The sequence below is a fragment of the Choloepus didactylus genome, chromosome 20 (assembly GCF_015220235.1).
Source record: "Choloepus didactylus isolate mChoDid1 chromosome 20, mChoDid1.pri, whole genome shotgun sequence".
In the NCBI taxonomy this organism is placed as follows: domain Eukaryota; kingdom Metazoa; phylum Chordata; class Mammalia; order Pilosa; family Megalonychidae; genus Choloepus; species Choloepus didactylus.
Window position 1 is genome coordinate 31,466,950 of NC_051326.1, and position 24,979 is coordinate 31,491,928.

General features: G+C 45.2%; 1 protein-coding gene across 2 annotated transcripts in view; it reads left to right on the forward strand.

Annotated features, from left to right (window-relative positions):
* DPYSL2 (dihydropyrimidinase like 2) overlaps positions 1-22,321 on the forward strand; it is a 113,442-nt gene extending 91,121 nt beyond the window's left edge. For both annotated transcript variants that reach the window (XM_037812679.1, XM_037812680.1), the window contains exons 8-14: positions 2,123-2,243; positions 9,820-9,976; positions 10,454-10,595; positions 12,696-12,866; positions 17,449-17,628; positions 18,394-18,559; positions 19,816-22,321. In XM_037812679.1, the coding sequence (XP_037668607.1) occupies positions 2,123-2,243; positions 9,820-9,976; positions 10,454-10,595; positions 12,696-12,866; positions 17,449-17,628; positions 18,394-18,559; positions 19,816-19,907 (1,029 nt within the window). In that variant the 3' untranslated portion in view covers positions 19,908-22,321. The remainder of the gene's footprint in view (positions 1-2,122; positions 2,244-9,819; positions 9,977-10,453; positions 10,596-12,695; positions 12,867-17,448; positions 17,629-18,393; positions 18,560-19,815) is intronic.
* Positions 22,322-24,979: the final 2,658 nt, after the last annotated feature.

Genomic DNA, 24,979 nt, shown 5'->3' on the forward strand with positions numbered 1-24,979 from the left:
AAAATGTGTATCTTATCAGGTCTGGGTGGAATGTAGAGAGCTGTGGCTTTAACGTTCTCCTCTTCAATGAGCCTCACATCTCACTTTGGCTTCTGCCTTTTACTTGAGGCCTCTTGAAGGGCTGGACAGGGAGGGGTCGGAATTCCTGCTGACCTCGCATTGGATGAGCGAGTCCCGACAGACCCTGGCTGATACCTGGATTCTTCCCACTGAAGCTGCTCTTAGTAGAAGCCAATCCTTCAGTGCAACTGGGACGTCTCTTGATTTACCCTCTGATTAGTCCAACTGCACATCCCATTTTGCCCTGGACAGTCCTGATTTGTGCCACTTGCTCCCATGCAATTATTAACTGTGCCTCTTTTGACTTTCAAAAGTGTCCCAGTTGGGACAACAATTTGTGTGGTCACCCTGCGCAACTGGGAAGTGACACTTTGGAATCCTTTACCCATTTCACTCTGCCGAGGTGACTGTGGAGTGACCGGCCTTGCAGAGATGCGGGAACTCCCTCTTCTGTGCTGTCCAGGCCAGAGGCACTGCCATTGTCACCGGAGCCAGAAGGAGATGGGCTTATCGTCCAGTTATTCAAGGAATTAAAAACATTTAGATGTTGAATGGGCTTTTTCAAGAGCCGTTTGATTTGCTTTTGGATTTCTTGACATCTCTTTTCATATAGTTTATGCCTGAAAGGCCAAATTTGAATAAAGTTGTCTTAGTTTTATTAAATTAGATTATCAGTTAATGCAATTATAGAACTTGAGCTCTAGGCCAAGCTCCTATAAGCTTGGTTCACTAAGTTAATTCAATTAGGAGCTCAGTTATTTCTTAGGAAAAATAACAGCTCTTCACGGAGCAGCCTAGCTTTGTGCACCATTGATATAAAATGAAGTCATTTATTTGCTCAATAAATATTTTTGAGCACCTGCAACATACCAGGCACTGTTTGGGAACCACAGAGGTGGGGCTTGGAGGATACAGGAAAGACCAAGCCCCTCCCCTCAAAAAGTTCAGGCCGTGGCCTTCTGCCAGGATTTGAGAGAAGGAACAAGTGACTTCTCTCTCCCCCACCTCTTATTGTAGAAATGTATATATAATACAAAGTTTCCCATTCCGACCATTTTTAAGTGTATGATTCAGTGGTGGTAATTACACTCTCAGTGTTGTGCTACTATCACTCTCATCCATTACCAAGAACTTTTCACAACCCCAGACAAAAATTCTGTACCTATTAAGCAAAACTCCCCCTATCCCTCTCCCCTGATAATCTCTAATCTATTTTTTTTCTTTGTCTCTGCAAATAGCAAATGACTTTTTGAGACCTGCATTTCCACAGTTGAACCTGCAATTTCAGTTGGCCATGAAAGACACACATTGCCCGTTCCTCTGTAAGATCTTACCTGTTAAGTATTTAACAGTAGTTAGTTGGGACCTTAAGTTTACAGTCCCAGATTATTAGAGCAGCTCTCTCATCTCCTGCCAGAGGTCGTACCAGTCAGTGGCAGGCTGGCTGGCCGTCATGTCTTGCACACAGAGGGCCTTTGGTTTACACAAATGCTGTCTGCTGTGTTCGCCGGAGCCCTGTAAGGGCTCATTGTTCTGTGGCTGGCGCTGGCTTCATTTGTGTGCATCTGACGGGAGCCCAGCCCCCAAATAGCATCACTGCATGCCTTGCCTCAAGGCTGTGTAAGTGGAACTGAGTGCATTGAATTGAGAGCAGTTAGTTTCTATGTGCAGTGATTCTCACACATCAGCAGGCATATAAATACTCCAGCGTTAGTAAAATACAGATTGCTGGGTCCCACCTCCAGAGTTACTGATTCCACAGGCCTGAGGCAGGGCCTGAGAACCTGCCTTTCTAACAGACTGCAAGCTGTTGCAGGTCTGCCGACTACACTTAGAGAACCTCTGCTTTCGGGTACCCGCTTACCCTTGAGTGGGTCAGGATGGAGTTTCCCCATCATTCAGTTGCCAAATTGGAGTGACACCGGGCAAGTCACATCTCTCAGAGTGCCACTCAGCAGTGCACTGCAAGTTCTCACTCATCTCAGCCTCTCTCCGAGGGTGGAGGATAAAGAAAGGGGCTCGTGGTGTGGGTGAGTTCTCACGCTCAGGTGCTCTTTTGCAGGTTGAGGCTGAAGCTGTGAACCGTTCGATCACCATTGCCAATCAGACCAACTGCCCGCTGTATGTCACTAAGGTGATGAGCAAGAGTGCCGCGGAAGTCATTGCCCAGGCCCGGAAGAAGGGTAGGTGCCACCTACTGTGAGCACGGACAGGTTTGGAGAGGGAGGGAAGGAGGAGCTCCTCACCAGCGACAGTTCCTTTTGCAAACTCACATGCCAAGTGGGCCACTTTCATCATGTTCCAGCATTAACCTAATTACAGTGAAGCAAGGCGGAGAGCTCCAGTTTCCTCCCTTTGTTCCACTGCCGCGGCCTTGTTAGTGTCTATTTAAAGCCGCGCGTGGCGAAGAGTGGGTGGGCAGAAGCTCTTCCCCCCTGGCCCCCTTCTATAGAGAAGTTGGATTTAATTTGATGCAGTCTAAATAAACTAGGCCCATACACAGATTACGTCAGTTTCCATCTGCCACACAATCCTTCTGGGGAACTTTATATTGCAAAATGCTTTTCCTCTCTGTGGCTGGTAGAGATTTCTGCCAGTGTAATTAAGAGAGCCCCCTGTGTGGGGTGGGGTGGAGGGTGGTTTGCCCTGGACCCCATCGTGTCCAGTTTTCCTAGGCTCCAGGTACTCCCTGTAAATAAAAAACTGTATGCTGGTACATTCTGGGCTGAGGCTGGGTTCTCTGTTATTACCAAGGAGTCCATTGAGATTATTGGAAACTAATTTACTGAGTGCACTTTCCGGTGCTTTTTCCTGAGGATGTTCCGTGGAGCACCTTATACATTATGAATGCAGCAGAGTCCCATTGTAACCTGCTATACGACTTTGGATTTTCACACAACATATTATATGTTTGGAAGTGTAGCTTCACAGACAGAAAGCCTGATCGAATATAATTGACCTTGGTGCTGGATCTTAACCTGACGTGACATGAGCCTTATAAAAGGCCGGCCAGCCTTCCTTCCTTCCATCATTTTTTTCTCTTCTCTTTTTCTCTTTGTATTTCTCCATCTCTCTTTCTCTCTTGCTTTATTTCTTGCTTGATTTCTCTCTCCATTTCTAATTCTCCATTTCTCTTCTTTCTCTTGGCTGCTGTTTAGTTTTCTTGGTCTCCGTCTCTTTGTCTTTCTTGGTCTCTCTGTCCTCTTGCATTCTCCATCCCTGTCTCTCTCTGTGTCTTTCTTTCTCTGCCAGTTAGTGAGCAGTTTGGCCTCTATGACTCCATTTCCTGTTCTCTGTGGATCTGATCTCCATGGGTAAGATGGGTGATTTGGAGCAAGACCTAGAACAAATTGCTTGGTGACCACCGACTCAGGTTGTCCCAGGAGATGATGGCTTCCAGATGGACCCAGCAATTCCTGGCCCTGGTCTTTGGAGCTCTGCTGGGGCCTCTGTCCTCAACCAGTGCATCAGACTGTGACTGCATTGCTGTCTTCTTGGAAACCTTTCCTCTCCTGGCAGCTGGGAGGAATTGCCTTTCTGAAATAAAAAAAAAAAGCATTTGCCTAAAATAACATAATCTACTCAGAATCAGCTTTGAGTTTGTTTTCTAAGAGACATTGTGGATGATTAGTGAGTGGGTGACCCTCCTTTTTCCACCCGAGGCACACATCTGCAGTATGTCCTGTCATGTGTGGGAATCAGCTTTAGCCTCAACCCTGCTAGCATTGCCAGTGCCTCCTCGTTGCAATAGGAAAGTTGGCATAGTGCCTGAAAAAGGGGAAGTAAGGCAGCAGCTTATTTTATTTTATGTTTACCAACCATTCTGTACGCAGATACCAAGCATTTCCACATCATTTTAGATTGAGACCTTGTTTTCTGAGGGCTGGAGGAGTTCAGCCTCTCACCATAGCAGGGGGAGCTGCAGAGCTAACCCTGGACTGAGCTCTGTGCGAGCCGTGCCAGCCACGCTGTAGCCCCGTCCCCTCATTGAGGATGGGGAGCTGGAGTGTGTTGTTTACGAAGTCCAGTCCTGCCGCAGCACTCTGACTCAGTGCCGGGTGCCCATCTATTGTCTGCATAACCTTTGATCCTGTGTGTGTATTGGTGGTGGTGGTGGGTGGGGTTCAAGCCCCAGTGATGGCACACCCAGGGAGGGCACAACTTCAGCCTGTTCTTTGGGGCGTGAGTCCAGCTCTGCCCACACTGTGGATTCACAGGGTGGCTCTTGTATTCGAACCATTGCCCTTTAGTCCTTGAAAGCCTTAGCTTGAGATGAATCTGAGCTGCCAGGAAGAAATTTCCTGTGCATTCGGGTGCTGATTAGCAATAAGGAGAGATCCTACCTTATATCCTAGGCTCTTCAGGCTCTTTCACATCTTGTATGAACTTTATAACAATGTTGTGAGGTAGTCTGGACAGAAATTTTTGTATTTTATTTTCCTGAGTAAAGTGAAGTTCAAAGCTAGTAAATGGTGGAACTGGGCTTGATCCTCAGGCATCTAACTCCCAGGCCCCTGCCCACGCCATGGCTACCCGTGTTAATATCTGACTGACACAGTCAAGGGTTGAGAGTATTTCAACATGGAAAATGCTGGTGGATAATCTCCTTCTCGGCATCTGTTGAGATTTAGTTCCTCAACAAGCCTGACCCTGGCGCAGTCCTGGGTGATATGGAAGCAGGGATTCCCAACCAACCAAGAAGGAAAACAATAGAAGGTTGTATTAAGAGTTTGCTCTCTGGTTTCAAACTGCCTTAGAACAAATTCTAGCTCCATTATGTACTAACCATATGATGTTGGGCAGGTTCCGTACCATCTTTAGGTCTCTCTTTGCCATCTGCTAGGTGAGTCTAGTAATGGTTACTCATCTCCTAGGGTTATCATGATGTTTAAATGAGATGATGCGGGTAAAGAAGTACACAATAACTATTACCTATTAGTGTTAATGATTAAAGAATGAAGGGCTGGTTAGAAAAGCAGAGCAGAGATACCTTCTGACCTAGGCAAGAATTTTTGCTGAGGATTGTTTTTCTCCTTCTGGAGGGTTCTTTTGGCCCCTATAGGAAAGTGGGAGGCACTGCCAGCTTTCTGCTGTTCAGTTTCTTCATCTGTCAAATGGAGAGTTTCTTCATTCATTCTACAAATGTTTACTGGTCACTTCAGGCCTGCGTGCCAGGAAGAAGAGATGGTCCCAGCCTTTGTTAGCTCCTTCGCTAGTAGAGAAAGGACACATGAGCAGAAAGTCACAATGGTAAATGGTAAATACTGTAAAAGAGGTACAAGCAGAGTACACAGTGAGTGCTCAGAGGAGGGAGCCTCTGCTCACAGATACCCATCCCGCCTGTCTCAGAGGGGTCACGTTGCATAGAGGGCTCACAGTTCTCTACAGATGTGGGTGTTGAGAATCACCATCATATCAGTGGTGGGAGTAGTAATAGTGGTTCCCATGTGCCTCCCCATCCAGAGACATATGGTCCTTAACATAGGAAGTGTTTATGCAAGTGAGGATATGAGAGAAAAGTGAGGATATGAGAATATGGATAAAGCGTAAATGAGGACTATCTTCACAAACCGACTCAACCCAACACAGCTGCATGCTGCCTTCCCCAAGAGACATCGTTGCACATGGCATCTCTCACTCTGTGCCATTCAGTAGGATAGCACATTGTCAGTCCCATTTTCAGAGAAGGAAATGAAGACACAGCCAGGGAAGTTGTTACTCTTGAAAAAGCACTTGGACATTGGTAGATCTGATAGGCTCATTTCGTGGAAGAGGAACTGATATGCAGAAACTGAATGTCTTACCCATGACCATCCATGATCTTGGCCAGCTCACTTCCCACGGAATGTCCAGTGCAGGGATTTCTCTAGAAGGGGTTCCCGCAGACTGCATTTGTCCACATACAGAATCCAGCATAGATGCTGGTGCCTTCCCTAGTGAATGGTAGCACAAGCAGTGCCTGATGACTCATCGGGTGGATATGATTCCCAATCCTCTTCCTCGCCCTTCATCTCCTTAACTCAGAGGCAGAAATGTTCAGAACAATTGTGGCTGCTGAGGGACATTAAACCCTCAGAAACCCAAATTCAGGACAACACTCTGTGGGTCAGTAGGAGTGACACAAATGGAATGAGAAGCACGTGGTCCTGTGGGCCATGAGGACAGACCCAATTTGGGGATGAATCCATACCGTAAAGTAAATCCACAGCATGGTAGTCTTGTCCCCAGAGACGTGATTGAGAGTGGCGAGGGGCTTGGGTTGTAAATGTCATAAACTCTCACTTCTCCACCAGAGGGTCTTCCATGGATGGGTCCCAGGCATTGGGCTCTGGCGTGGGTTCTCTGAGAGGTGAGAGAAAGTGGTGTCTGTGTGTGCTTCAGTTGGTTTTTCACTGTGCTTTTGTGGCTGCACTTTGATACACATTTAAGTTATTTTCCACTCTTCCTGCTTTGAATTGTCCTGCTTCTTGTTCATGAGAAATGACTTCACTAGTAACTGTCAGAGCCCAGGAGCTGTCAAACATCTCTAAACGCAGCCATCTGTTTTATGAAGGTGCATTCCTGAATGCACTCAGGCCCAGGCCCGTTGTGAATCAGCCCCGTTCCCCAAGTCCCCTGCAGTTCCCTGACCTTACTAAAGAGCCTGCCAAAGGGTGGCTTAGGGTCACATCCTTCAGTTTAGACTTTCCCCAGAGAAGAAAATCATGAAGGTCTAACGGCAGCCAAGAAAGCGTCAGCAGTATGTTTAGAGAAGTGCAGGAAGGCCAATTAAGCCTATTCCATGGTTTGTTATTATTAGTAATAATTATTTCTGGCTTGCAGTTAAATAATGTTTGTGGCTTGACTGATTTCTGGAAGCTCATCCACAGCCTCGCAGGTACAGTGTTCATGAAATGGAGAGAGGAGCCCTGAGGAGTGGGGTGGTGGCGGCCAGGTCATTGGTGATGGGAGGCCAGGCCCCCCCTAAAGTATCTACCCACCCTCTGCCTGGAAGTGGGGGCCTGATATGTGACAGTTTAACTCCTGCCCTGTCTTTTGGGGAGGAAGAAAAGCAACCAAAAGACAACGTTAAACCAGGCAAGGACCACGGATCCCACAGGGGATTGGACAGAGGAAAGCGGGGGTGTGCGGCAGTGAGCCCCTGTTCTGCCTCCCTCCTCCTGCTGCCCCATCTCGGTTTGGCCCCGGGCCCAGGGGCTCCAGGGTCTAAGGAGGCAGGTTCTGGTCAGCTAAGGCCTTGAAGTTTCTCACCCAGTTCTGGGATTTCCAGAAGCTGAAGGCTGAGTTCATTCTCTTGTGATGAGGTGAGGGTCCCCATGGGGTGACTGTCCCGGCACCCCAGCTCCCAGTCGGAGTCATATTTCTCAGAGAGAGATGAAGCCCACAGTAAACAGCACCCAGACTCCGAGGCATTCGTGACACGCTCCTAAGAACCACTGTCCTCCTTGTACTCCGGTTCCCCGAGGCAGGACGGGGGCGGACTCAAGGAGAGGGAGAGAGTGCGCGGTATCAAATTAGAGGAAAATCATTTGGATGTTTATATTTTGGTGCCTTTGTCCAAGGATTTTCCAAGACAGTCAAGCTCTTCTTTTTCTCCCAGAGATTCTGCTCTCTTGAATGTTTTCATTTAGACAAAACCAGGAAATGTTGACGGTGTGTGCCCTTTGTTTTCCTGATGACTCGCACAGCCTTCACCTTTGTGCTCCAACAGACAACAGTCAGCGGGGCCTCCAGAACCTGACTTAACAGTTCCCTATGATGCTCAAACCAAAAGCAGGGAGCGGAGGACCTGGGGGAACCGTGGGCTGGAGCTGGGGTCTGCTCGGCCATTTGCATTTCATAAATGTCCTTGTGCAGCCGCCAAGGCCTTCTCATTATGTGCTGTTGTTTCACTCTGGGGTGAGCTGCAGCGGTTTGTGCAGCCACCCCGCTGGCTCCTTGGACCAAATTCTGGCCGGGAGGTTTTGAGTAGGTCAGGAACCTTCGCAGGCAATTCTGAGCACTGGCCCTTTCTTTTTCCTTGGGGTTCCTTCTGGGCGAGGCTTCCCCTGGGTTCTGGAGCCTCCCTCTTGCTTGGGGCTTGTTACTGATCTCCTGAAGTGGACTGCCTGCCCTCCAACACTCCCTGGCTGAACAGCGACTTCTTTGTGAAATTCCTGAGGCAGGAGGGGGCCGCTCTGTGGAGCCAGCCCTTGGAGCGTCCGACTGCAGCAAAGAGGGTGTTGTGATAAATTTATCAAGTGATAAGGCCTTCCAGAAGGCTGTGGAGAGGAAGGGAAACGCATTCCTGACGAGAAGTGTTTGGCCTTGAGGGCTCTGTGTTTAGAGAAAAGGGAATGTCAGACTGGACCATGGGAGAAAGGGCTGGGAGTTTGGCTGTGTGATGGGAATAGGTGAGGAGAGAGGTGAATTTCTGGTGGCTGTAAGGACGACCTGAACTTAAATCCCCAGTCTGATATCCTTAATTGATCAATCATTAGACCATGTATTCAATTTGACACATTTATTGAATGTCTACTGTAATGCTGGCAGATTCATTATCTTCAGGGTATAAAAAAAGCACAAAAATGGGTGATCGCTGGTATGGAGGATGGGATTTCCAGATGCGTGGGATGAGACTGAGTTGTGTTTGGGACAGTGTCAAAGAGGGGACCAGTATTAGCTGCTTCAATGAGGAATTTCTTTTTTATCCTTGAAGACAGAAAGGCTCCTTTGGAGGCTCATAAGGAAGGGAGTGGCATGGAAAGTTGTGGTTCAGCAAGATCACTCTGGAAGTGTCATGAACCATGAATGGAGAGGTGGGGAAGGTGGTTAGGAAACAAAAAATAATCTAAAATCCAGTGGGAGGCTCTGTTGGAATGAGCTAGGAAGAAATGATGAGGACCTGATTTAAGGCAGAGTATGTGTAAGTGGAAAGTAAAGGACGTATTTAAAGAATTGGGTTTAACTGCATATAAACGATACACAACTTTCTGGCTTGAGCACCTGAATGGATAGAGAAGAGAATGTGGTTTGGGCATCAGGGCATTGGCAAGTTCATTCCTGGACATTGTCTTAATTAAGTCAGCCTAGGCTCTGAAATCTGAAATCTCTGTCACTTAACTAATAAAATAGTTTGTTTTCTTTCTTTTACAAAGTCTGCTGCAAACTTGGTGGCTCTCAAGGGCAGCTCCCTTCCAGTGGTGACTCGGATTCAGCCTGTCTCTTGGACAGATCTGGAGGGCTGTGCACTTGCTCTCAAATGCTTCAGCCTGGTAGCAGCATGTCTAATTTCCACTCACAGCCCTTAGCCAGAACTAGACACTGTGAGGGGGCTGGGAAATGTGGGAGAGCTGGGGCAGTGTTTGGTGGCCATAAGGTGGAGTTGGAGGTGCCATGGATCATCCAAAAAATAAGAGTCTAGAAGGCACTTGGGCCTGGGAGCTTGAAAATGGTCCAAGCCAGAGCTTACAGATTTGGGATTCAACAGTGTAGGAGACGGAAATCTTTAGAATGTTTGGGAATCACCTAGGGAGAGTGTTTGGAGCAGAAGCCAAAAGTAAAATCTTAGGGAACACACATTCTATTGCTGACTTTGGTTGAGTTGTTTGATCTCCTCAAGCAACAATTTCTTCATCTGGGAGACAAGGTTAACGTCTTCTTTGAAGGGATGGTGAGCGTACTAGGTATGCTGCCTGGCAGCTAGTGACTTCTCAGTAAGACAGGTTTCCGTCTTTCCTTATTGTATCATACTGATGCCTGGTTTGTTTTGCTTATCAGGAACTGTGGTGTATGGCGAGCCCATCACCGCCAGCTTGGGAACTGATGGCTCCCACTACTGGAGCAAGAACTGGGCCAAGGCTGCAGCCTTCGTCACCTCTCCGCCCCTGAGCCCCGACCCAACCACTCCAGACTTCCTGAACTCCTTGCTGTCCTGGTGAGTACTGGCAACTTGTTAGCACTTTCAGTTCTCAGTCTTTCTTCAGACCTAACTGACCTGGTAGTTAATACATGGTGACTGGAAGCAGGCTTTCAAAAAGATAAGACCCCTGTTCCCCAAACTCAGATCACTGAATAAGAACAGGGAATTACCACTCTAACATCATTGTGGGAGAGAATTCCAAATAAAAACTTGGACCATCTTGAAAGTCAACCAAAGAGGATTCATGAGGTATCAAAAGGATTCCATTATGAAGCAGTACCACCCATAAAATACCTCACAGTATGGATTTAGATACATAGCATTGCAATGAAGCTTCAGCACCATGTAAATATTTGCCCAAATTGCCTATTTCCTGAGGGGAGGAGGGGCTATTTCAAAACGTTTTAGTGAGCTGGTCCATTAAAATAATGTGCTCAAGAGCAATTTGAAGTCAAAGATGAGTTAAAAGCCAGTTGTATGTTTTCCTTCCAGTGGAGATCTCCAGGTCACTGGCAGTGCCCATTGTACTTTCAACACTGCCCAGAAAGCTGTAGGGAAGGATAACTTCACCCTGATTCCCGAGGGCACCAATGGCACCGAGGAGCGGATGTCCGTCATCTGGGATAAGGCTGTGGTAAGGAGCAATGGCCTCACTCGTGTGTGGTCTCAGCTTTCCCCTTCTGCCTCAGCTGTGGGCCCCGGGTCTCTTGAGAGCCTTGAAGTTGCAGTTGAGAAAATTCTACAAGCTGATACCTTTGACAATATTTCTCAAGTTTGGAAATCCATGACCACTCCTTCTAGGTCATTTCCTCCTAAATATTATATGTATATTTCCTATCATAATCATCAATGGAGCAGTAGAGATTGAGAAAAACATGGAGTTTTAAACTATAATATGACTCTCTGGGTTGGTCAGGAAAAAGCTTCCTAAGTTACCTGGTGACTTTCTCAGTTAATCCTCTTCTCTTGGATATTGACCCAGTTTCCTTAAAATTGTCTTTTAGAGCTCTCTATACTTAGCATTTCCAACCCACTACAGGCCTCTGATATGCCTGCTTTGAACAAACACTGACCTTTAAGGGGTCTTTGGGGTGCTTTTTCATTTTCAATGTCTTAAAATATAATAATAGAATAGGGTTTATGTTTCTCAGTTAACTTTTTAGATTATGTAAACAATATATCCTTATTGCAAAAAGAATAAGGAAGTTGATAAAAATCACTCATAATGCCAGGTTTCAGCTATAACTACAATTTACATTGTAGAGCATGTCTTTCCATTTTTTTTGCCATGTATGAGAGCATGTGTGTGTGTATGATGTGTGTGAGTGTCAGTTACATTGGCATCACACATGCTGCTTTGTAGCCTGCTTTTTAAAAACTTTATGTATCTTGAAAACTTCTCCATGTCCTTAAATATACTTGAAAACTTGCTTTTTATCCAGACCATTCATTTTACTGCTGAACTCTAATTATGATTTGCAATTTGTTAGTTGAACATTTATGGTGTTTCTTATTTTTTACTGGGATGAATATTTTTGTAGAACATCTTTGGACACATCCTTAATTATATCTTTAGGAGAAATTTCTAGACATGGCAATTGCTGGGTCAGAGGATGTGTATATTTTTAAGGCTTTTGATGTATCTTGCCAAAGTTCTTTCCAGAAAGACTGTACCAATTTGTATGCCACCAGCAATGTGTGGCATTCCTGTTTCCTCCATCTGATCCAGAATGATGTCGTCATTAAAAACGAAACGAGAAACTTTGTGGATTTGACGGGCAAATTTTGTGTTTTCATTTTTTTTTTTTTTTCATTTACTAATTAGAGTGAATATTTTTTCATATGCTTATTGGCCATTTTTTTTCCCCTGTTCTCCAAAGGCCTACTCTTTTCCTTTGACCATTTTTATACTGGATGTAGAGAAAGATTTGTAATTTGGAGCTAGGTAGTCATTTCTTTGAATTCCAAAGGGGAAGTGGAGCACAGGTGGTAGAGATGAGAAATTGCATGGAAGTAAAGGATTTAAGGAAATGGGATTGACTCCTAAGGTATGCTGTGTAAAGCTCAAAGTGGGGTTGCAACTTCTAGGTCTACTGGACCGGAAGGCTAGGTCTCTGCCTATATTTTGTTGCACAGTGCAGCCAGTCAAGCAAATGCTAACTCCATGAAGAGGCATAGCCACCCCTTCAACCTTGTTTTTAATTTTTTATTTAGAAATAGATGTAGATTCAGAGGAAGCTGCAAAGGTATCACAGAGAGGTCCTGTGTGCCCTTCATCCTCATGGTTACATGTTATATAATTATACTGTGATATCAAAATTAGGAAACTGACATGGTACAATGTGTGTGTATATTTCTATGTCATTTTATCACACGTGAGTCATGACCAGCACTGTAGTTAAGACTTAGGATTGTTCTGTCACCGTGAGGATCTCCCTCTTGCTACCCCTTTACTTTCACACCTGCTCCTCTCCTGTCTTCTCCATCATCCCTAACCACTGGCGCCACTAATCTCTTCTCCCTCCCTATACTGTTGTCATTTTGAGAAGGTTCTATAAATGGATTCATACGATATTTGAACTTTTGAGATTGGTGTTTACTCATCATAATGCCCTTGAGAACCATCTAAGTTTTTGCATGTGTTAATAGTTTGTTATTAACAAACTATTAACACAATTCAACTCTTTAACCTGCTTTTGGTGTGTGTGTTTGTGTGTGTTGGTCTACTCATCAGGTCACTGGGAAGATGGATGAGAACCAGTTTGTGGCTGTGACCAGCACCAATGCAGCCAAAATCTTCAACCTTTACCCCCGGAAAGGCCGCATTGCTGTGGGATCCGATGCTGACCTGGTCATCTGGGATCCAGACAGCGTTAAGACCATCTCTGCCAAGACACACAACAGTGTAAGGCTTGCTGACAGTGCAGACTCAATCCAAACACACCAAAGGCACAGAAAGAGACCAAGGAGTGAGGAGACCTAATTTATTAAAAGAACTAGCTGGATAGGAATTAACTTTTTTCCCCAGGATATTAATTTGCTAAGAAAAACAAGCTATTTTACTTTCTTCAGTGCTGTAAGTAAGATTGTTACTCATCATCATTTTGAGTACCATGGCCACAGCTGCTCTATCCACAGAACTTCAGAGCCTCCAAAGTCATGCCAGGACATCAGAAACTTCTAGAGGTCGCGCACCATTCCATTTTAACAGTTTGGTGCAGCCCCTCTCATGATAGGGTGTTTGGTGCAAGGGACCTAAATAAAACATCCATATGCCCACTCCTGAGGTACCCGTTGGGCACTCTGATTCTCTTAAGCCTCTTTTTTCTCATGACAGTGGTGCCATTCAGGAACAGTTGCTCTTACTGACTGACTTTGACTTCTCCCCAGATAAACTAAATATCCCAATCCAAGCCATTCCATTCATGGTTTTGGGGTGTGCAGGTTTGGGGTCTCTTTTGCCTCTCGGTCTAGGCTGCAGAGCTTGTGAATACCTCCTCTTGCTAGTGGAGCCCTTGGCAGGTGACTCTGCATCTCAGGGCCCTCAGCTGCAAAGGAGGGGTTTGGATAAGGTCTCTGAGTGTCCGATGATGCTATAAGATCACTGGGCCATAAGCAGAGGTGTTAGACCCACTGACACCTAAAAGAAAACATTGTGTACAAAATTGAAAGGACATTGACAAAGGGAGAACTTTGGAGGAGAAATGGGTATAGTCAGAAGTATTTTGTTTCAGGAGCTCCTATGAATTGTGAAGTGAACTCTTCGTGAATGAAGAGAATATTCTGGATGAACTTGTAAATTGAAAGGTGCCTCAGCGGGGAATATGATTCCAGACCTCCCACCCCAGATAGCCAGGGTCAGCAAGTACTGACCCTCCCCCAATGCCACAACAGCTCAGCGGCAGGTTTTGGCATTTCTCCAGGGCAAGCCTGGGCCCTGCGTCATATCTCAATCCTCTGTCGTTGGTTGGAGATGCTTTAGCTACAGTGCTTACTTCCAGCTCCTTCTGGCATGTGTGGCTGCTGGGATGGTATGCTCCTTCTGGGAAGGCTGCTCGGCTCTCAGTATTTATGGCTGGCTTGTTTCTCCTTCTCCACTGGCTGGATTAACCTCACAGCATAGCCTTAAGGTCAATCCTCTTCTAACTTAGATCATACACTCTTGGGGATCCATGATGGCTTCTTTATGAGCAGAGGTTGTGCAGTCCTGCCTAGTGAACTTACATGTTAATATGCATTTAAAATCGCATTCCCATTTGCTCTTTCATTCTACCTTCTCAATAAAGAGGCTGGCATAATTGTCCCAGCGTGGAAGATAAATAAACGGCGGCTGAGAGAGCTTAAGCGACCAGTCTAATGTTACATAGCTATTTTGCGGTGGAGCCAGAATTAGAACCCAAAATTGTCGACGCTCTTCCCTGCCAGACTGTGTATGCAGCCTCTTGGTCAGGGTTAGATGAAGAAAATGCTTCCCTCTCCCTTCCACCAGGGTGATGGAGCTTCTTGTTTAAGATGCAGATGACATAGTTGGAGGGCTTGCATTTGGAGCTCTTAGCCTGGAAGAAGGGAGAGTGTGAAGGAGTATACATTTGGGAAGATGGATTCTGCTCTCCAGACAGATTTCCACTCAAGCCTTCCCCGAGCAATACACCACCTATCTTTACCCCCAGGTGACCCTGTGTGAGAAATGCTGACTTCTGAAAGTGCCTCTCTTAGACCTCACATGCTTTAAAGAGCCAATACTATGCCTGTCTATGTGGCATTAATCACCTGGCAAAATACACATAGAAGGCTTTCCCCATGTAATGTGGTATTTCCTACCACAGGGCTAATTAGATTTAATTTGGAACATCTAGCTAACTATTATGGACAGACCTACTGCTCAGCCTCTGCTTGGATTTTCCAGGCATCCAGCCAAATGGGTAATTTTAGTGAGTCTGTGTGGATGTAGGATAAAAGTGCCGATACCTGGTGAGCAGTGAGGCCTTACTGCCGCGTGGTTTGACAGAGTGTCGGCCCTGAATACCCTGAACTCCACTCTGACTAGAGACTTGTAAATTTTACGTAATTTAGAGTCATGACACTGGTTTCTCCATCTTTTAAAAATGGGAGATAGCTGCAATGCTCTTGTAGATAGTTGAGATCAGTCATTTATAGACAATTAAACTCAATATATGCATTGTATGATGTCTTTGACTCCAAAGGGCTTACAATCTCATTGGGAAAGTGGAGTAGAAAACCAGACTACTATGTGCAAGTAGTGCCAGATCATTTGGTTCATTTTATTTCATTTGCTCCTCCTGGCACTCGTCCTGCAGAATATGCCTTTATCCCCTTTTAGAGGAGGAAACAGACTCAGAGAAGTTGAATTGGCTTATCCAAGGTCAGACCTGGGATTTGAACCCAGGGGAGGTGGCTCCATGTCCAAGGTTGTCTCCATCACTGTATCTGGTAGGGCACTAGAGGAGTTTGTCATGGTAGCGACAATCAGCTGTGGAGGTAACATGGAAGAGATGGGGCTTGACCCAGACCTTAAAGGATCACTCATACTTTTTCAAAGCTTATTCCAAAGATGACAGGATGCTTTCACAGTGCTCTACACACGTAAGATGCTTTTTGTATATGTTGTCTTCCTATAAGCCTTGGGGAGGTAGCAGATGAACAAACTGAAGCTCCAAGACAGGCCTAACGTGATCTGCCCAAAGTCAGACAACTCCCAGATTTCACTAATCTCAGATGCCATCAATTTTAACATATCCCATTATTTTATCTACCAGTAAGAAGGAAAAATTACCCAAGGTGGGGAATCTAATAGAAGACTCCAATAAAAAGCTGGGACACCAGAAGTCAGCTTGTTCCTTAATATAAGGATAAATGAGAAATGAATCTGTCACACAGAAATGGGTGGCAAGCATCTCGTATAGCTTAACTTTAGTGCTGGGCATATGGAGGGGGAAAAGTCTTTCTTGAGAATTTGAACTGAAAGCGAATGCTCATGCAGGTTTGTACTCTGAGTTCACGCAGCTGGCGTGGTCCAGAAAAATCTCAAGTTGAGAATTCAGTGTAAAATGGCCTCGGCTTGATAGTCCCCCAGGCCAGTGGGAAAAGCAAACCCAAATCCTCTCTGGAAGAACTCGACTTCACTCTAGGCTGGCAGCAGTTACACAGCCCCATCTGTTGTAAGACACATGGTGATTTCAGAAGTGAGTGTCTTTGAATTGATAAAATAGAGTAGTAGGACTTGGGGACTGAAACCCAGGTCTCTGAGAATCCACCCTTAGAGCCCTCTTCCCTCCCGCAGGTGACTTGGCCTCAGTTCCTTTGGGCAGCTTCCACATTGCTCTTTTGAGAGCCAGAGAAGTGCCGATGGCCCCTTCTTTGCTGTTTCCACCCAACAGTGTAAGACATGTACCGATTTGGTATGGGGCACGGAACGCCTGTTGATGAGGCATCCCAAAGCCCCTCCCTACATTCAGAAATGGTATCCTGAAAGCAGTGTGCTCCTACAGAACTCTGTTCACAGTCTCATTCCGTAAATGCTGATATCCTGGACTGAGACTTTTGACTTTTTAAGTTTTCCCAGAAGCCCAAGCTGCTTTTTATGTTTGGAGCTGCCTGTAAACCATCCTCCCCCGGCCTGAGCCACAGCCATTTGTGCCTGTGAACACAGCAGGTGGGAAGGAGCAGCAGGCATTCCGAAATCGGGGGAGGTAGCAATGGTGAGCGGAAGCCACAAGATGGGACTCTGACATGTATAGTTTTTAATGCCAGAGTACAATGCCCTCTATTTTAATTTTGCCTCTTCTCCTAACAACAGACTTACATGTATGTAGAGACCCAACATATTTTCCAAGAGAGCACACAGATATATCTCTTTTTCACCCTGAAAAGCTTGCAACCAAAAGGATGACTGCATTGTTTTGGAAATTAACTTGACCTCAAACTTTTTATCTAAGGCATGTCTCTTAAGTTACCACAAGCCTTTCATTTAGGGATTTCAGTCTGACCACATCGCTAACAATTGGAAAACCAGGCAAGCCCAGAAGTAGGAAAACCCACTTGTGGATGCCCCATTTCAAGATTAAATTTAGAACTTGGTCAGAGAAGGCCTTTGGAATTCAACCTGACTGTAGTTGGAGTTGGTGGGAACAAAGTTGCTGCTAATAGCAGGAATCATTTTCCTTATCTTTATGAAGCATTTACAGCTTAAACCCATGTGGCTTTTCATGTGATTTCCAAACAGTTATTCTGTTCAATTGTTTTTTCCCCCAAATGATGAGAGGTTGGAAAAGATGATTCCGGTTTACAGGCAAGAGAATTAGGACACAGAGAGAGTAAGTGCCTGCTGGGGTCACTGGTCAGGACTGGAATGCAGGTCTCCGGGATTTTTGTCCACATTGTGTAAGGGTGGTAGGTGCCTCCAGGCTGACTTGGTGCAGCCCAAAGAGCAGGGTCTGTTCTAAAGTTTCTGTGCTTCCTTCCTCCAGGCTCTCGAGTATAACATCTTTGAAGGCATGGAGTGCCGTGGCTCCCCGCTGGTGGTCATCAGCCAGGGGAAGATTGTCCTGGAGGACGGCACGCTCCATGTCACAGAAGGCTCTGGGCGCTACATTCCCCGGAAGCCCTTCCCTGATTTTGTTTACAAGCGTATCAAGGCAAGGAGCAGGGTGAGTGGCTGCGTCCTGGGGAATTGTGATCAGAGATTAAGTTCAGTCCCACAATCTTTATTAAGCACTTGGAGTCAGGATATCGAGGTGAGTATTGGGGATACAGAGATAAGGGAAACGTGGTCTTTTTATTCCTGAAGCTCAAAATACCAGTGGTGGAGGCAGCTGTGTCCACAGTCAACCCGTGTGTGTGCAGTGAGGGCCTGGGGAGGGGCCACTGCCGTGGAGTTGCAGGGGCAAGTGTCACGGGGGGGACAGTTTGAGTGAGGTCTTGAAGGATAGGTAGGGGTTGGACAAGTCAGAGAAGGGAGACAAGGGAATTCAAGGTACGGCCTGGAAATGTCGTGGGCATGGACGTTTGCACAGTGTATTCAGAACATGGTGAACAGCCAGAGCACTGGTGCTTGGGAGTGTCGGGCAGGGAATGGTTGGTTTTGGAAGGAGGATTAAAGGGGGAGTGAAATTGGAAGAAGGTTTGTGGCCCCATCTTGAATATGAGATTAGATGCTCTTCAAAATGTTTGTGTATTGCTGGAGAGTTTAAAGTTGAAGTCCTTTGGGGAAAAAATGATAAGAAGTGTTTGTTGATAGCTTTAGCCCGGAGCTGTGGGCAGTTGAGGTGGGAGCTGTGCCGTCTGTATGCAGAGCCATCTGCCCCCAAGCTTTGCTGGCTGATCCTGGCATCAGGAGAACCCATTTGCTATCAGTCAGCCCGGAAGGTGTCCTCTGGACATGGCCTGAGTTGAGGGGCTCTTGTGTCTTCCAGCTGGCAGAGCTGAGAGGGGTTCCTCGTGGACTGTACGATGGACCCGTGTGTGAGGTGTCGGTGACCCCCAAGACAGTCACTCCAGCCTCCTCGGCTAAGACGTCTCCTGCCAAGCAGCAGGCACCCCCTGTCAGGAACCTGCACCAGTCTGGATTCAGCTTGTCTGGTATGTTTATGGTTTGGTTGGTCCCTGATCTTCAGAGCCATGCTCAGTGGAGCTGTGGGTTCCGGAACTGCTTTTGTAATAGCAGAAGCAGAAGTGAATGATATTCCTACTCTCCCCAAAGCAGGAAATGCCTGACACTGCCAGAAACATATTTTCATAGCAAATGAATGTTGGTATCAGTTTATATTGCATATAATGCTACAACACATACTATAGGCAATACCAGTGTATTAGGAGGACATTGTTTCAATTTATGATGTCCATTGTTCAAAACGAAGTTGTGGTATTTCAGGACTTCTCTTTCCTCTACATATGTAGTAGTTAAGGTTGTGGAGTCTGGGGTTCAACACTTAAGTCTGTGCCCAGATGGTAGCTGGGCCTCACTTTCCTCATCTGTAGAATGGGAATACCCCAAGCACTGTTATGAGGAGCAAATGAGTTAATATACATGTAAAGTGCTTTAGAAAAGAGCCATTTGATACCTGTTAATTATTTGCTTAGATAAAATCTGTGATTTCAGGAAAGAGGTGAGAAGAAAGGGTCCTGATTTGAGAGCTCCCTTACTTGCAATTTCCTTCCAGTCCTTCATTTCTCCCATGAGAAGAATCTTCTACCTTGCTACCTCCCTGAGCCGCAAACATGTATCTAAACTTATGCAGCATGCTAAAGAAACAGTTAATCAGATATATATTTTTTTCTTGTCAGATTCACTGTGTTTTAGAGGATTATCATAGGTGTCATATGTGGAGTACCAATTTTCAGAAAAATACTAAAATAGTGAACCTTCGTTTTTTAGTAAAGTAAAATGGGCATAATATTATCTTCGCTTTCATATCTCCCCATGCCATTTGTATTACACAGTAGATGTGTAGGGGTGGGGAACAGAATGTATCTTCAGAAAATCGTTAGCCAGTTTGACTAATGGGCACAGGAACAGGATGTAATCTGAATCAGTCAAAAGCCTGAAGTGTAGTGTTATTACATTTTATGCATTTTACATTTTTATGTATTATATTATATATATATTTTGATTTTCAAGTAATAGATCTGGCTAGCTCTATGAGGATGGCTTTATACAGTATGGGATTCTTTGGGCACCTTAGCTTGATCCCTTTTTTGCAGTTTCACCTTCTAGTGAGTTTTTGGGAGGAGGACATGGCACTTGTTGTCCCACACTGTGCTCCTGGGGTTTAGAGCAGGAACTGGCAGAACCCTGTGTGTGACGCTGGCTGTCTCTCCCCGCCTCCTCTCTCCAGGTGCGCAGATCGATGACAACATCCCGCGCCGCACCACCCAGCGCATCGTGGCTCCCCCTGGTGGCCGTGCCAACATCACCAGCCTGGGCTAGAGGGCCTGGGCCTCTGCATTCCACTTGGGGACGGGGGATGGGACACCCGAGGACATTCTGAGACGTTCTTCCTTTCTCTTTTTTTTTTAAGAGCCTGTGATAGTTACTGTGGGGCAGCCAGTTCCTGGGGCTCCCTCGTGGGCCCCTCACTTAGTCCCTCACCCAGAAGTCACTGATTTTGCTCACCCAGTTCCCTACACACCTATGAATATCACATCCAAGTATATCCACCAACCCCATAAATGGAACTGCATCCAAAACTCAGACATGCGAAACAAAGCAAATCACAAAGAGGGTGTTTTTCATCTCAAGACTTTGTTGTTCTTGTTAGCATCTTCCTTTTAATGGAGGAAGATAAAGTGAATTTCCCAGAGCTGCTTTTTTTTTTCTTTTGGAATTAAAATTTTTTTTTTCTTCTTGGGGTTGAGCAGGAGTGGGAGTTGGGGGGAGATTTTTTTTTTTAATACTAAATTGGGAAGTCTAATTCAATATTAATACAAGGGGTTTGAACTGGACATCCTAATGATGCAATTACATAATCATCCGGCTGATTCAGGGCAGTTGGCAGCCTCAAAATGTCCCTCCTGAGTGGCTCCAAAATGTCCACATCTCCATTCCCTAGTCTTCTGGGTCAGCTGTTGATAAAAGGCATGTTTTCTTTTTGGCCTAGATTTTGCTGCAGATTCAATCTTTTGAGGATTCTCTTCTCCTCTTTTGTGTTCTCTCTCTCTAGCTTTTTCATTCCTGAATATTTCCAAACGTATGTCTCTTTCTCTGTGTTTCTTCCAGCCTTGTTGCTGAGACAGTGTTTTTCTCTCCTTCCCCATTGTCTTTTCTAATCACCTGATCCGTCATTTTACTGTTGTCACAAGAACCTGTCCTGAAGAATTTGAGCTTTGCCATTTCTACCATAGTAATATGCTGTCTTAGTCCATGCAACACCGGTGCTACCCACCCGCCATCACAAGGACGTGCATCTGAGTTGGAGACGCTTCCCCACTGCAGGGGCAGGCTGAGTTCACTTGCCCACACTGTCACACATGGACCCAAAGTAGAACCTCAAACAGTGCTGAGATGTTGAAGAAATCTGAGGCTGCAGACCGTGAGAGCATTTCCTCTGTGCAACGCTAACTGGCTAAAGAGACGAGCGAGTCTGTAAATTGAGCCTCATAACCCAAAGTGAGCCAACCAAGCTCAAGCCAACCATCAGCTCAGAAGTGTTGAGTTAGGGGGAGTCTGACCCTGAGGGCCTCCCCTTTCCCTATTTTGAGATTTCAGAACACATTGGGCCTTCTCACTTTGGGGAAGAAAACATATATATTTTTTTCTTGTCTAATTATTTTGAAAGAAATAATGCACTATAGGGAGGCCTTAATGCTTTAGAAAATCCTTGGAAAATTTGACTTAAAATCCTATAACTTTGCAAGCAGCATAATCTCTTTTGTGAATGATATGTCAACTCGGAGCTTTCGTGGGGCAAAGAATTAGCAAGCTGTGTTGCCACCTGTGGGCCACAGGCCACCTCCTGTCCCCATCTCCTCCTCCCCTTGTCTCAGTGACTGTTTTCCACTAGCAGAGTCCTTTGTGCGCCACCCCTGTCTTGGCTGATTTGTGTTGCATTTCTTTCCAAATGTGTTTACAGATTCTCTTAAGCAATGTTACATTTACAGGCTTTTATAAAACCAAATCTGCTTTTGTAAAGTATAACATAAAAAAGTAGTCATTACATCGTTACACTTGTCTGTCCACACATTTTGCCTTTGGGGTTTTAGTTGTTTTCTTTTTTGTTGTTGTTTATTTGTTATTTTAAAAGTAAATTGCACTTTTAAAAATAATTGGTTGACTTAATATATTTGCTTTTTTTTTTCTCACCTGTACTTAGAGGAAATTTGAACAAGTTGGAAAAAATTTTTGTTTCAATTCTAAGAAACATTTGCAGCTCTTTAGTATTCACTTGTGTCTTCCTGTTTTTATCCTGTACCAGGTCATGGTAATTTTGGTTATTTTGATTGTTTTCTTAAAACAATTTGAAACCCGAAGATTTCTGCCGGCTGTGTAAGCATGTGTACCTGTTGGCTTGCTTTGTGTCTGTTAAATGAATGTCATATGTAAATGCTAAAATAAATTGACAGTGTCTCAGAACTGATTAACTGCAGTGACTTGATGCTCTAAACAGTGTAGGATTTAATAATAGATGGTTTTTAATCCTTGGAACTGTGATTGTGACTCATGAGTGGAGGAACTTACAGTGCTAAAGCTGATAATGTGTGTAGCAGAAGAGTACTTTTTTTTGTAACCACTGTCTTAATAGCAAAATAATTATGGTAAAAAACAAGTCTTGTGTTTATTATTCCTGAAGAACTCTGTGTTATATTACCATGGAACGCCTAATAAAGCAAAATGTGGTTGTTTCAGGGGTGTGTGTGTGTTGAGATGTTCAGAGAAGGAGGTGGCTTCTTGGCCTGGGTCTCCAACAGAACTTCCCCTCCTGAAGAATCCACTTGAGCCTTTGGGCTTGTTTTGGTGACTGCTCCATTCAAGAGTTTTTAGGGTTAGTCCATATCCAGGCCACAAAGTGAAGTCTAATTCCAAGCAAACAGCAGCTAGTGGGTGTATGGCAGAGATGGATGTCAGAAATCATCATAGGGAAGCCACAAGAGCTTTTAGAATCAAACTGCGACCTTCAGTTTGAACCTGGATATTGGGTGGAGCTGTATAGGCTAGTGTGGGTTCCTGCTTCCTTACAGCTTGTTTATCCTGGAAAATCCTCAGGCTACTTAGGTACATGAGAGACTGGAGATAAAAGTATGTTGAACTCATATCCATAGTTCAGTCGAGGAGTTTGAAGGAAACCAGGACATAAGCCATATGGTCCTGTGCCTTTAACCAGTGTCACAAATGCATGTCAGGGGTGAAGGCCAAGCCAACCCCAGCAGGTGTGGATGCTCGGTGTTCAGAGCTAGCCTGTAACCTCACACTAGCATTATTGGTTCTGGAAACAATAAGAGGGTATGTGCTTTGAGTTCCCCATGCCCATCAAATGGATGATGAAGTCTTGCCCTCATTTTCCTTTCTTTTTCTCTCCCTTTTTGTTTTCTATCCAGCCCTGTCCAAACAGGAAATGAAAGTCACTACACCAAGATTTTACAAAGACTGTTGGGGACAAAGGGAAAATGAAAGTAGAAAAATAAGATAAGGCCTGATTAGTGCAAAATGCCTGCCATGGGTTGTAAACTTATTAGGAAGCACCGAGTGTTCTAGCAACAAATACAAGAAAAGGGAGCATGAACAGCTGCAAAATGTATAATGACCAAAAGATAAACAAATCCTTCAGAAGAAATGAGATTGCAGGACCTCGGCACATTTCCTAAGGGAACGCTCCTCCATAGGTCCCCCCAGCAGTACATTGCTGAGTGTCACGGGACTGGCTTTGACCCTGCCCTTTGCTGTATGCCAACGGCAGTGCACTGTGGTCCAATAAAGTCACATCTGTCCAGGAAAGGAGGATTAAAAAGACTCATACTAATGTTTATGGGACCTGGGACGAGTTGAAGTGCAGACTTCAGGCCCACAGCCCATCCCCTTCCTGTTCCCACCCTGGCTTTCTCCCACATGAGGAAGGGCCCCGTGCACGTGCTGTGGATACCCCAGCCTGTACATCCAACCTCTGTCCAATCCCAAATAGACAGCTGCTCCAAGGAGCCCCATGCCAGCTGTGAGTTCTGCTCGAAGAAGGACAGACCCAAGGAAGAGGCCGACGCAGACCCTAGAAGTAGGCTTCAGTCCATCTGAGCAGAGAATTGTGAGGACCCAGGTCCTAAAGCTGAAAGAGGATAGCACAGGCTCTGCAGGGGCACAGCACCTCACCCCGGGCTGCAAGGTGTCATGGAGGAAGGTTAGAGTGGGTGGTCCAAAGATGGATCAGGGTGAGGAACCTGGGTGCCGGGGTCCATAGGTGACATGTGTCTAAACAATGGGGTCAGATATATAAATCTTTGCTGTTCTGATCTAATTCAAAGGCAGATTTTAGAGCATCTAGGAAAAGTAAGTGGAATTGCATATCCTTCAGGAGGTGTTTTTTTTTTGGTCTTGTTTTGCTTTTTTTGTTGTTTTGCAGTGAGTTGAAACAAGTATCTGACACATATCTGTAGCACATATTTCTGTAAGAAAAAGCAGATCCATTCCTTTTAACTATCAGCTGAGATGGGGATAAGTCCTGACTGTGCTACTAATAGGTATGCGTCTTTCGGAAAGTTATTTAAGTTCTGTGCATCTTAGTACCCTCTCCACAAGATGGAGATGATGTCATCAACTCCACCTAACTCCCCGTTAGGACCATATTGGAAAGGACTAGCCATACATGGGTATGGTGCAGAGTAGATGGCAAAGGAACAAGAAGCTGTTGCCCTGTCTCTCCTTGTAATTAGAAGACGAAGACAGATGACTGAAAAGGTCTTTAGTTGACTGCAGAGAATAGTAGTAGTATAAGACATCAGAAAAATCACACCTGTCAATTGTTTAACAAAACAGTTTGTTGGTTGAAGTCAGGACGATGAACTAATATTTATTATTAGGTGCCAGGTACTTTTCTAAGGGTTTTACAGGCATTAACTCAGTTAATCTTTGCAATAACCCATGAAGAAGATACCTTTGTTTCTGCTGTCATACAGCTGAGGAGAAAAGCATAGAATTGAGTAACATGCTCAGAACCAGGCTGAGCCCGTGCAGTCTGGTGCCAAAGGCCATGCTGTTAGTTACTATTGTGCCATCTCTTATGAGAAAGCTCTTTCCAGAAGGGTGCGGGTAAAGAGAGATATAAAGTGCCAAATAAGTCTGTGCAGGTAGTTAGGCAAGCTCAGAGAGTAGACATGGGCAAATGAGAGCTTTGCAGGAAAACTGGCAAAGCATCACAAATTACAGGATGTATGGGCTTTAGGTAAGAAAAAATGTAAAGGCCTGTAAAATATATAAAAAGAGCCAGGGGAAAGTTGTCTGGAACGCATAAAAAGAGGAGGGTACAAAATGTAAAGGAAAACAATAATTGGAATACATTGTTTTATATACAAGATTTG